The sequence below is a fragment of the Carassius carassius genome, chromosome 37 (assembly GCF_963082965.1).
Source record: "Carassius carassius chromosome 37, fCarCar2.1, whole genome shotgun sequence".
NCBI lineage: Eukaryota > Metazoa > Chordata > Actinopteri > Cypriniformes > Cyprinidae > Carassius > Carassius carassius.
Window position 1 is genome coordinate 3,785,485 of NC_081791.1, and position 13,450 is coordinate 3,798,934.

Genomic DNA, 13,450 nt, shown 5'->3' on the forward strand with positions numbered 1-13,450 from the left:
TCTGCTCAACTTCTTCAGAGATCATAAAATCACCCCCAAAATGATGTTCATCATGTGGTTCAGTGGTAAGAAACCCCAAAAGATGATTCATTTTAATTTCCATATGGTTTGAATGATTTAAGTGAGTTTGTCTTATTCTGTTTTAATTTTTATATTTTAATTGTCCTCATTTGTAAGTCGCTTTGGATAAGCATGTCTGCTAAATGTAAATGTAAACTGCAGTAACCGTTTCTATTTTCACTTTTTATGTTTTAAACATTTACATTTCTTTATCCAACATCATATTGACATATCAGTTATGCACATTTTACTTGCTAGTTCTTAATTACATGGAAATTGACTTTTATTAAACATTTTATTCAACAACATCTTAAAGGGGTCATGAACTGCCTCTGTTTTTATTTTGTACTGTTTTATTTTGTAATAGTCCACTGCTATGTTTGGCTTATAGTTGTGTTTGACATTGTACAGTACATTACTCATAGATGGACGCTGCTGTGATTTAGGTTAAAAATGCATAAATACTCTGTACATATCAAATGATCTGTAATGACAGACAAAACAATAGCGTCCATGTAATAAAAACAATTATTCATATTTACTGTCAAATTGTAATATATTCGGCACAGGTCTTTTAGTTTCAATATTTTTGAAAATCCTGCGTCCAGTTTTGCCTTGTTTGTAAATGTATTCATGGTAAAATGAAGTGAACAAAAGACTAAGTTCTTACTGATGCGGTCTAGAACTTCACTAAAGGGGTCATATGATGCAATTTCAAGTTTTCCTTTCTCTTTGGAGTGTTGCAAGCTGTTCATGAATAGATAATATCCTTAAAGTTGAAAAGACTAAAGTCTCAAACCCAAATAGATATTCTTTATAAAAGTTAAGACTCGTCCACGCCCTCCTACAATGCTTCGTTTAAACACACCCCACTTCTCTACGTCTTCCTCTTCACTTACAAAAGAGGACACAACTAGAAATCAGTGGTTAAGTTGTTTTTACAACACTGTACCTGTACAGTTAAACCCAAATTTTCAGATGTGTGCAGCACATTTTATGGAGGAGTGTTTGCTGGTCCTGGGAGAGAAGACTACAATGCTGGCTGTTCTGACTTACAGTCTGTAAGTACGTTTACATTTGTAAAGGATTTGCCACTGATGATTAAAACGCGAGTTTTGAATAGTGTAGAGAAGGCTTGTTGTTTGTCGTTTCTCCGATCACAAATGCAGATATGGTTTTGTTTATAAGGCGTGATGCATTGTCAGAATCGGTGGGCAGGGCTAGACAGGCAGTAATGTAGAATTGGTGGGCGGGGCTAGACAGGCAGTAATGTAGAATTGGTGGGCGGGGCTAAACAGGCAGAGCTGTAGAATTGGTGGGCGGGGCTAAACAGGCAGCATTGTAGAATCGGTGGGTGGTGCTAAACAGGCAGTGATGTGGAATTTGTGGGTGGGGCTATACAGTTATGTAGGAGCAGGCGTTGATCTGCAGAGGCAGTGCTTATTCACACTATAACATCATAGAGTGGCAAATTCCAAAAGCTGTTGTTTTGACTGCCTTCAATATAAGCTGTTTTTAGACTGACGAGAAACTTACATAATGTTTTCATAGTACAATGAACTATAATGTCAAAAGATCAAGGGAATTTCGATTTCTCAGTTCATGACCCCTTTAAGTATTTTTTTTTATTATTTTAGAGTATATTTCAGATTGCAGAAACTAGTTAATATTCCTTCACCATTTTAAATTACATTTGAGTTTTAGTGGTTTGTCAGTTTTTTATGATATGTCCATCCATCCATCATCTTCCGCTTATCCGGGGCCGGGTCGCGGGGGCAGCAGTCTAAGCAGAGAAACCCAGACTTCCCTCTCCCTAGACACTTCCTCCAGCTCTTCTGGGGGGACACCGAGGCGTTCCCAGGCCAGCCGGGAGACATAGTCTCTCCAGCGTGTCCTAGGTCTTCCCTGTGGTCTCCTCCCAGTGGGACGCGCCCGGAACACCTTCCCGGGAAGGCTTCCAGGAGGCATTCGAAACAGATGCCCGAGCCACCTCAGCTGACCCCTCTCGATGTGGAGGAGCAGCGGCTCTACTCTGAGCTCCTCCCGGGTGACTGAGCTTCTCACCCTATCTCTAAGGGATCGCCCAGCCACCCTGCGGAGAAAGCTCATTTCGGCCGCCTGTATCCGGGATCTTGTCCTTTCGGTCATGACCCAAAGCTCATGACCATAGGTGAGAGTAGGAACGTAGATTGACCGGTAAATCGAGAGCTTCGCCTTGCGGCTCAGCTCTTTCTTCACCACGACAGACCAGTACATCGACCGCATTACTGCAGAAGCTGCACCGATCTGTCTGTCAATCTCCCGTTCCATCCTTCCCTCACTCGTGAACAAGACCCCAAGATACTTAAACTCCTCCACTTGAGGCAGGAACTCTCCACCAACCTGAAGAGGGCAAGCCACCCTTTTCCGACTGAGGACCATGGCCTCGGATTTGGAGGTGCTGATTCTCATCCCAGCTGCTTCACACTCGGCTGCAAACCGTCCCAGTGCATGCTAAAGGTCTTGGCTTGATGAGGCCAACACGACAACATCATCCGCAAAGAGCAGAGACGAAATCGTGTTGTCACCAAACCTGACCCCCTCCGGCCCCTGGCTGCGCCTAGAAATTCTGTCCATAAAAATCATGAACAGAACCGGCGACAAAGGGCAGCCCTGCCGGAGTCCAACACGCACCGGGAACAAGTCTGACTTACTGCTGGCAATACGAACCAAGCTCCTGCTCCGGTCGTACAGGGACCGTATAGCCCTTAGCAAAGGGCCCCGGACCCCATACTCCCGGAGCACCCTCCACAGGCCGCCGCAAGGGACACAGTCGAATGCCTTCTCCAAATCCACAAAGCACATGAACCCTCCAGCACCCTGTAGAGGGTATAGAGCTGGTCCAGTGTTCCACGGCCTGGACGAAAACCACACTGTTCCTCCTGAATCCGAGGTTCTACTATCGGCCGGATTCTCCTCTCCAGTACCCTGGCATAGACTTTCCCAGGGAGGCTGAGAAGTGTGATCCCCCTGTAGTTGGAACACACCCTCCGGTCCCCCTTCTTAAAAAGAGGGACCACCACCCCGGTCTGCCATCCCAGAGGCACCGTCCCCGACTGGCACGCGATGCTGCAGAGGCGTGTCAGCCAAGACAGCCCCACAACATCCAGAGACTTGAGGTACTCAGGGCGGATCTCATCCACCCCGGTGCCTTGCCACCGAGGAGTTTCTTGACTACCTCGGTGACTTCAGCTTGGGTGATGGACGAGTCCACATCTGAGCCCTCAGCCTCTGCTTCCTCAATGGAAGATGTGACAGCGGGATTGAGGAGATCCTCGAAGTATTCCTTCCACCGTCCAACGACATCCCCAGTTGAGGTCAACAGCTCCCCACCTCTACTGTAAACAGCGTTGGTAGGGCACTGCTTCCCTCTCCTGAGGCGCCGGACGGTTTGCCAGAATCTCTTCGAGGCCGACCGATAGTCCTTCTCCATGGCCTCACCGAACTCCTCCCAGGCCCGAGTTTTTGCCTCCACAACCACCCGGGCTGCAGTCCGCTTGGCCTGCCGGTACCTGTCAGCTGCCTCAGGAGTCCCACAAGCCAACCAGGCCCGATAGGAATCCTTCTTCAGCTTGACAGCATCCCTTACTTCCGGTGTCCACCACCGGGTTCGGGGATTGCCGTCTCGACAGGCACCGGAGACCTTACGGCCACAGCTCCGAGCGACCGCTTCGACAATGGAGGTGGAGAACATGGTCCACTCAGACTCAATATCTCCAGCCTCCCTCGGGATCCGGTCGAAGCTCTGCCGGAGGTGGGAGTTGAAGATCTCTCTGACAGGAGACTCGGCCAAACGTTCCCAGCAGACCCTCACAGTACGTTTGGGTCTGCCGAGTCTGTCCAGCTTCCTCCCCCGCCATCGGATCCAACTCACCACCAGGTGGTGATCAGTTGACAGCTCCGCCCCTCTCTTTACCCGAGTGTCCAAGACATACGGCCGGAGGTCAGATGAAACGACCACAAAGTCGATCATCGACCTACGGCCTAGGGTGTCCTGGTGCCACGTGTACTGATGGACACCCTTATGCTTGAACATGGTGTTCGTTATGGACAAGCTGTAACTAGCACAGAAGTCCAATAACTGAACACCGCTCGGGTTCAGATCAGGGGGGCCGTTCCTCCCAATCACGCCCCTCCAGGTATCACTGTCGTTGCCCACGTGGGCGTTGAAGTCCCCCAGTAAAACGACGGAGTCCCCAGTCGGAGCACTTTCCAGCACCCCTACCAGAGACTCCAAGAAGGCCGGTTACTCTGCACTGCCGTTTGGCCCGTAGGCACAAACGACAGTGAGAGACCTATCCCCGACCCGAAGACGCAGGGAAGCGACCCTCTCGTTCACCGGGGTAAACTCCAACACATGGCAGCTGAGCTGGTGGGGCTATAAGCAAACCCACACCAGCCCGCCGCCTCTCACCATGGGCAACTCCAGAGTGGTGAAGAGTCCATCCTCTCTCGAGGAGTGTGGTTCCAGAGCCCAAGCTGTGCGTAGAGGTGAGCCCGACTATCGCTAGTCGGAACCTCTCAACCTCACGCACAATCTCGGGCTCCTTATTATATGTAATTTGTTTATTTAGAAATACACATATTCCATATGTGTATATGTGTCATAAAACGTTATGAAACTGCCTGTATAGTTGAATCTAAGCACACGTCCTCTGTGCTAATGCTCAGGGGTCTCATTTATAAAACTATGCGTAGGATCTTTACTAAAAGTTTACGTGCGCCCAAAAGCCAAAAATGGCGTACGCCAAAAAATATTCCGATTTATAAAACCGTGCGTACGCACACCTGTAAGCAATGTTCCCTTTATAAATCACAGATCACCCGCAGATGTGCGTACGTGAACCAGCCTCATATCCCGCCCTGTACACGCCCATTTTTAACCATAAATAGTCAATGCAAATCACCTCATGATTGCTGATCAGCATGTAAATGAGAGTGGAATCCCATATATACCTGGAAAACTGGCATGCGACCCGCCAATTAATTAATCCAAGAAAGTGAAAACGTGCATTTCTGTTAGCCTAATTTTAATAATGGCGACAGGTGAGAAAAGAGGAAAAAAACGTAATTTCTCAGATACTGAGATTGAAACACTTGTAGGGGAGGTGGAGGCTCGGAAAACTGTGTTATTTGGTGGCCACAGCAGTGGGGTCACTAATAAAAAGAAGCAGTGCGAGTGGCAAAGTATTGCTTCTGCCGTCAATTGTGTCAGTGGGACAGAACGGACAGTTGCAGAATTAAAGAAAAAATGGTCCGACCTGAAGGTATACAAATTTTTTTTTTACCAACATATTACATTTGTGTTTTATTAGGCTATACACCTATATAAATAGCAATATTGATTTTCAAAAAGATTTATTTACATGTGCTTACAGTATGCAAAATATGTGAAATAAAGATTCTCATTCATTCAAGGTGGAGGCAAAGAGAAAACTGTCCTCCCACCGCCAGAGCGTGGCTGCAACTGGTGGGGGCCCATGTACAGCTGATCTCACATCAGTGGACAGCAAAATCGCGGCTATAATTGGGGAGGTCAGCGTGTGTGGTATTGTGTCGGAAAAGGAGGGAGACACTGACGTGACTGAAACCACAGAGGAGCAAGGTTAAACCGATTTTTAATCATTAACGCTGTACATTTGAGTGTGTGGGGTGATAAATGGATAAATGTTGCCAATTGTTTGTCCTCCAGTCCTTCCGGAGTCTGAAGCTGTAAATGAACAGGAGGTTCAGGGTGAGGGGTTCTCAGATGCAGATGCACAGCGTCCGGCTCAAAGCAGTGCCCCTTCTGCGTCTGGCACGTCCAAAAGTGGTCGGGTACTCACTGACGCAGTCCTGCAGTTACAGCGAGAGACAATAAACGCTGTCAACAGGGTTGCAGATGAGCTACGGCAGATGAGAGAAGTGATGCAAGAAATTGCACAATCATTAAAAGATGCAGTTAAAACATGAACCTTGAGTTTTGTCTTTCTTTACAAACGCCGCATGACATCCTCACGGATTCTTGCACCTCGTTGATATCCCTCTTGTCGGCCAGGGGGCTGTGGCTCGGGGTCGTAATGCTGGGGTAGAGGGAGATCAGGAGGGAGAGGAATACCGTTTCTCAGTGCTATATTGTGCAAAACACTACACGCCCTGACAATCTTGCACACTTTTGCTGGATGGTATAAAAGTCTGCCACCCGAGGCATCCAGAGCACGCCATCTGCATTTCAGGATGCCGATGGCACGCTCCACAACTGCGCGGGCACGAGAGTGGACCTCGTTATAATGAGTTTCCTCTGCGCTCTGCGGGTTTAAAAATGGGGTGAGGAGCCAGCGTCTCAGGGGGTAGCCACTGTCGCCTGCAGGTTATAATTATATTAAAAACAAAATTGTTACAGTTTCTACTTTTTAATATTGTTAAACTCACCAAGAAGCCAGCCATCACGTACTGCGCCTGCATTTAGTCTGTTCCCTACACTGCTATGTGTCAAGATAAAGGAATCATGTGTTGAACCAGGCCAGCGTGCCACAATGTTTGTGAGGGTCATGTTGGAGTCACATATGATTTGCACATTAATAGAATGCACATGCTTTCTATTAACATAAGCAAATTCATTTTCAGATGGTGCCCTTATAGCAACATGAGTGCAGTCAATTGCGCCGATTACATTTGGGAAACCAGACATTGCTGCAAATTGCGTTTTAATTTCGGCCTGTTCTCGCACAGTGTAGGGGAACCTGATGTATCGACTAACCATATTAAGTATACCATTTAAAACGACAGATATTATGGCACTCAGGGACGGCTGTGATATACCAGACCTATAGGGTGAGATGATAGATTCCAATAGAATTATTTCATATACAAAAAGGTCTTAGAGACAAATTTGAGGATTACTTATAGTTTTTTTATATTATTAATTTACCTGTCTGCCAATTCCCGCTGGAAACAGCCGGTTGCCAAGAACCCCAGAGTGGTGAGGACTTGTATTTGGACTGGGATGGCATGGTTCCGGCGTGTTGCCCTCTCTAATACTGGACCCAATTCAGCACATAGATCCAAGAGCACAGCTCTAGGGAATCTAAATCGGCTTATTAGCCAGTCATCATCATGGGCCAGGAAATCATCATGGTCCCTGAAAACTCGTTCTCTCCTTATTCTGCCATTAGCGTAATCCTCCAACAGTGCCAGGAGTGCCATCATGAAGCATTACATACCCGGGTCACCGGAGAATTTATATGTTTCTAGCAAATAGACTGATCATTAACACCTTGACAAAATCACTTAATTAATTTGTGGGCGAAAATTTAAGACGAAAATGTTATAGTGAACACATGCTTCTTGACGGTTTTGTAATGAACACCGTAATAGTTAGAACCGATGATGAGTAGCGATTGTGCTTCATGACTGTATTTGCAGACTTTGACATTTTATGATATAGGCTATGTACATTAAGGAAAATATTTCCTTTTTACACTGTGTTCTGCAGTTCTCTAATAAAAGGGTATTTCATGCTATTCTGTAGGCTATCACATGTATCGCGCCATGTCCTCCTGTGCTCCCGTTGTGGACAATGTGACTGTAAGGCAGCGCTGATTATTATTTTATTTTACTTTTAATACATTTTGAATTACGTTTGGATTTTACTAGATGTATATAGCCTAAAACAATCGGCACAAATAACACTGTTGGATTTAATCTTCATGATAATGTGGATATAACGTATGAAATGGAGTGAAAATTAAATGTCATTCATTCTTATAATCGTTCTTCTCACATTTATTTTCTACAATCTAACTTCAGTTCACGACCTCACCATCGGTGTCGCCAATTCCCTTTGTCTCCAGAATGTGCGTACGCACGGCTCAAAGTTTGCTTAAAGGTGCGCACATTCTCCCGTCAAGTTTGTTTTTTATAGATCACAACCTTTGCGTGGGAACTGGCGTACGTACGTTTCCAGCCCCGTTTTGTGCGTACGCACGCTTTATAAATGAGGCCCCAGGTCTGCGGGGTGCGATCCCGTACGCCCTCAGTCTACATCTGGGTCTGGAGCCCATAGAGAAGCGGCAGCTGATCGCCACCACCACCATAGTCATCGTGCTCTTCACCATCCTGCTGCTGGGGGGCGGGACCATGCCCCTCATCCGCATCATGGACATTGAGGAAAGCCAATCACGGCGCAAGAACAAAAAATATATCAACTTGAGCAAAACTGAGAAAATGGTGAGAGAACTCTTGTCTTTTTTTTTTTTTTTTGTGCATGTAAAACATTTCGTATTTTTGGTGTGAATGTTCGCTTATTTACAGTTTGTCAAGTATGAACCAGCAGGAACAGTCTAGACTAGCTAAACTACCGACAGGCTTTGGCGGGATGAAAAGTCTGTTTGACTTTGACTGTGTTTACACTTGGCATTAACATGCAACCTGTATGCACATTGAAAAGACAAGTTTAAAGTCAAGTCACCTTTATTTATATAGCGCTTTAAACAAAAAATATTGCGTCAAAGCAACTGAACAACATTAATTAGGAAAACACTGTGTCAATAATGCAAAATAACCGTTAAAGGCAGTTCATGATTGAATTCAGTTGTGTCATCATCTCAATTCAGTTTAAATAGCATCCATGCAATCATTTGCAATCAGGTCAACAATATCACTGTAAATGAAGTGACCCTAACTAAGCAAGCCAGAGGCGACAGCAGCAAGGAACCAAAACTCCATTGGTGACAGAATGGAGAAAACACCTTGGGAGAAACCAGGCTCAGTCGGGGGGGCCAGTTCTCTTCTGACCAGACAAAACCAACAGTTCAATTCCAGGCTGCAGCAAAGTCAGATTGTGCAGAAGAATCATCTGTTTCCTGTGGTCATGTCCCGGTGGTCATCTGAGACGAGGTCTTTACAGGGGATCTGTATCTGGGGCTCTAGATGTCCTGGTCTCTGCTTTCTTTCAAGGCTGTAGAGGTCCTTTCTAGGTGCTGATACACCATCTGGTCTGGATACGTACTGAATCCGGGTGACTGCAGTGACCCTCTTATCTGGATACAGACTGGATCTGGTGGCTACGGTGACCTGGGAATAAGAGAGAAACAGACAAATATTAGCGTAGATGCCATTCTTCTAATGATGTAGCATGTACATCAGGTGTTATGGGAAGTGTTCCCGTTTCCCTAATTAATGCAGCCTAAAAATCCTTTAACAGATTTGGATATTAGAAGCATATTAGTGTGTTATGTGTAAGCCAGGTTAAAGAGATGGGTCTTAAATATAGATTTAAACTGCAAGAGTGTGTCTGCCTCCCGAAAAATGTTAGATAGGTTATTCCAGAGTTTAGGTGCCAAATAGGAAAAGGATCTGCCGCCCGCAGTTGATTTTGATATTCTAGGTATTATCAAATTGCCTGAGTTTTGAGAACACAACTGACGTGAAGGATTATAATGTAACAAGAGCTCATTCAAATACTGAGGTGCTAAACCATTCAGGGCTTTATAAGTAATAAGCAAGATTTTAAAATCTATGCAATGTTGGATAGGGAGCCAGTGCAATGTTGACAGAACAGGGCAAATATGGTCATACTTCCTGGTTCTAGTAAGTATTCTAGCTGCTGCATTTTGGACTAACTGGAGTTTGTTTACCAAGCGTGCAGAACAACCACCCAATAAAGCATTACAATAATCTAACCTTGAGGTCATAAATGCATGGATTAACATTTCTGCATTTGACATTGAGAGCATAGGCCGTAATTTAGATGTATTTTTTAGATGGAAAAATGCAGTTTTACAAATGCTAGAAACGTGGCTTTCTAAGTAAAGATTGCTATCAAAAAGCACACCTAGGTTCCTAACTGAGGACAACGAATTGACAGATTAGCCATCAAGCCTTAGACAGTGTTCTAGGTTATTACAAGCAGAGATTTTAGGTCCTATAATTAACATCTCAGTTTTTTTCCGAATTTAGCAGTAAGAAATTACTCGTCATCCAGTTTTTTATATCAACTATGCATTCCATTAATTTTTCAAATTGGTACGTTTTGCCGGGCTGCGAAGAAATATAGAGCTGAGCATCATCAGCATAACAGTGAAAGCTAACACCGTGTTTCCTGATGATATCACCCAAGGGTAACATGTAAAGCGTGAAGAGTAACGGCCCTAGTACTGAGCCTTGAGGTACTCCATACTTGTGATCGATATGATACCTCTACATTCACTGCTACGAATTGATGGCAGACATATAAGTACGATTTAAACCATGCTAATGCACTTCCATTAATGCCAACAAAGTGTTCTAGTCTATGCAAAAGAATGTTGTGGTCAATAGTGTCGAACGCAGCACTAAGATCCAATAGCACTAATAGAGAGAGACAACCATGATCAGAGCGATAAGAGCAGGTCAGGGAAAGACAGATCCGTTCGGTTATCCAGATAGAAAAGTAAGCTGATGTAGCCAAGTGTAAACACGTTGTGTTCTATTTGACTGATGATCCGATCTGCATGATCAATGCCAAGTGTTAATGCAGCCTTTGTGCGAGATGTGCCACTTTTGGGAATGAGTTGAAAATGGAGAAGTAAAGTTAGAAACTTTCTGTTTTCCATAGTGGTACTCATGCAATGCTTGCGTATGTAATTGCAGATCAAGCAGATGCAATGTTTTGTAATGATTGATGAAGACCTACAGTATAATGATTAAATACCAGTAGGGTCTGCATTTTTTAGCAGTTTATTTTGATAAACATATCACAATAAAACACTAAGATAACTAGAAAAGAGTTATCACTCTATTAAAAACATCTGTGAATGTTAGCACAACGTTTCCATTGTTTATATGGGCAAACAAACTCAAGATTATGGTAAATATTGTCAAAATTCAGTATCATCAGTTCTCTTGAAAAACTACAAATGGTTTGTGTGTTTCAGAGCAGCTGTCATTTTTTTGTATTAATGTTTTGAAAGTATAAATACTTTTATGATTAAAAAAAAAATTTCACAGAAATCTGCTCATGTTTCATGAATAAGTCTTATACAGATGCAGAATAAAAGCTATTGTGCTACTTTGGGTATTAACACTAAAACATGAATCATTAATCAGAAAGAAAGGGTAAATGCTTAGGGTTTTGAATAAATAAACACAGTATATGCCATTTGTTTATTTAGATTTATTTTAAATATTTTAAATGTATAATATAATGATGTAATTTAATAAATACTAATACTAATAAATCTGCCCAATGTAGTGGAGATCATGAATCCAGAGGGGTAATATATGCAGATTTCAGATTAGTGGCTTCTTATTCACTAGCTCTTATTTATTAAGATGCATAGCAGCTAAGTTTTGGAACAGAGCAAACATGCATGACCTTCTCTCTCTCTCTCTCTCTCTCTCTCTCTCTCTCTCTCTCTCTGTTCTCTCAGGGTTAATGCCATTGAATCTGAACATTTGTCGGAGCTGACAGAGGAAGAGTATGAAGCTCAGATTTTTCAGAAGCAGGATCTGAAGGGTTTCCTGTGGCTTGACGCCAAGTATCTGAACCCTTTCTTCACCCGTAGACTCACACAAGAGGTGAGACTGCTCAAACCTTTATGCAGATTAGTCCAGTTAAATGTAGAAAAAAAAAATCTGTAGTTTTTCCTCTCTAAGGATCTGCTGCATGGGCGGATTCAGATGAAAACCCTCACTAATAAGTGGTATGAGGAGGTGCGGCAGGGTCCGTCAGGCTCTGAGGATGAGGACGATGAGGCAGAACTGCTCTGAGACAGTCATATGAGGAGAGATGTGACTGAGTTAGAACCCAGACGAGCCCAATATCCGGACTCTACTGCATTATGATGGACTCGCAAAGAACTCCAAGATTGGAGATCTTCACAGCTAAATGAGGAAAAGAATAGGAGTATGTGGTAAAAAAGCCTGGGGTTGTTTCTGGTTGTGATCAGGCCCTAGAAGAAAACACTGATAAAAAAAATAAAGTGGAAGGCTGAAGAGAATCTGACGCACAAAGCAAAAAAATAAACAGCAATATTGGACACCTTTCTCAATTTTTTTAATTGGATAAAACACCGTAATGTAACACGTGATTCTTGTGCTACTTTTTCTGGAGGGTTTTGTTTCTCACACACACATACAGGAAAATGACACCAATGAATGTTTGTGTTTGGAATTAATTTAACAAACGTGACCTTTTTTCTTTTTATTAAATATTTATTTGTGTTGTGTTTTTAAATGGGAGAAAAAGTATTTTAGAATGTTTCTCGACACTATTTTGTAGCAGACTTGAGTTTATAATTTATTCTAATGAAATTGTGAATGAAGGAATTCTGTCTGTGCATAATTAATGTGTTGTTATGCACAAAGCTGTAGTGGGAAAGTGGCAAAAAACATGAATAAATGATGGATTATGAACTTAAACACTGTTTTTAGTATTCATAGATCATTTAAACACTTTTGGTTATGAATGTATTTTATGTGTGTGTCTTTCAGAAAATGCTGCATTAAGCACCACTCTTGAACAAGGGTTGGTATTTTTTAATATTGCTGAAAATGTAAAAAAAAAAAAAAAAAAGGCAAATTCAAGTGATCTCAGATTCAACAAATGTTTTAATATATATTTGCATTTAAGTGATCATTAAGTCATTGCTTAGATTATTATAGTTTTATAAAGGTGTTTTAGCTGTATAACCAATTTATTTAATAAGTACAAAATACAAAATATTAATAAGCAAATACAAGTTAAAGCAACCAATGACAAATCAGTTCAGACTGCTTTCTGTTCATAATTGAGCTATATGTGTGTCTGTTTTGTCTGAGTGCTGAGATTCCCTCTGCAGTCCAGCACACACAGGAGAAGCTCTGAATCACTGTCAAACTTAACAAACAGCGAGACATTGTGTACCAAAATAGTTGTATGTGAAAAGGGGAGGTCTGAACACATTGTACCTGCACATGCCTGTTATGCCTGTGACAACCAATAAACACACAGGAGCCAGAACTGAGCCAAATCCGAGAGATTCACCAGTAAGGCCACTGAAAAGCAATAATTTTGCACACGTTAGGCTGGTGACCAGGGGCGTCGGACTGGGGGGGTAAAGGGTACCGAGTACCCAGGGCCCGAGGCGGGGGGGGGCCCTTAGAAGTCAGTTTTCTATACATACATATACATGCACTAACATTTGTATAGCATTTATGTACAACTAAAAAAGTTCCTGTGCAAAACTAAAATTGTAGTTAGGCGCTGGTTTGGTATAAAAAAGTCATTTTCATGCTGTGCAGGCCCCCACACCCCTCTCGAATCAATGCAAATGGTACAACCCGCAGGTCAGGTGCTTCTGCTGCGGACCCGCGGTGATTGAATCAGTTGATGAGACAGGAGCTGGAGTGA

At 43.3% G+C, this 13,450-nt stretch overlaps 1 protein-coding gene across 1 annotated transcript; it reads left to right on the plus strand.

Moving 5' to 3' along the window:
* The first annotated feature begins 11,319 nt into the window (after positions 1-11,319).
* Positions 11,320-12,474, plus strand: LOC132118643 (sodium/hydrogen exchanger 8-like). The gene is made up of 3 exons (XM_059528616.1): positions 11,320-11,333; positions 11,490-11,637; positions 11,716-12,474. Exons 1-3 carry the CDS (start codon positions 11,320-11,322, stop codon positions 11,827-11,829), a joined length of 276 nt encoding a protein of 91 aa, XP_059384599.1. The 3' UTR covers positions 11,830-12,474.
* Positions 12,475-13,450: the final 976 nt, after the last annotated feature.

Bases quoted from the DNA above. Each gene is read 5' to 3' on its own strand.
- LOC132118643 (XM_059528616.1), top strand. The intron at 11,638-11,715 runs GTGAGACTGCTC...TTCCTCTCTAAG, and splicing joins CCCGTAGACTCACACAAGAG to GATCTGCTGCATGGGCGGAT.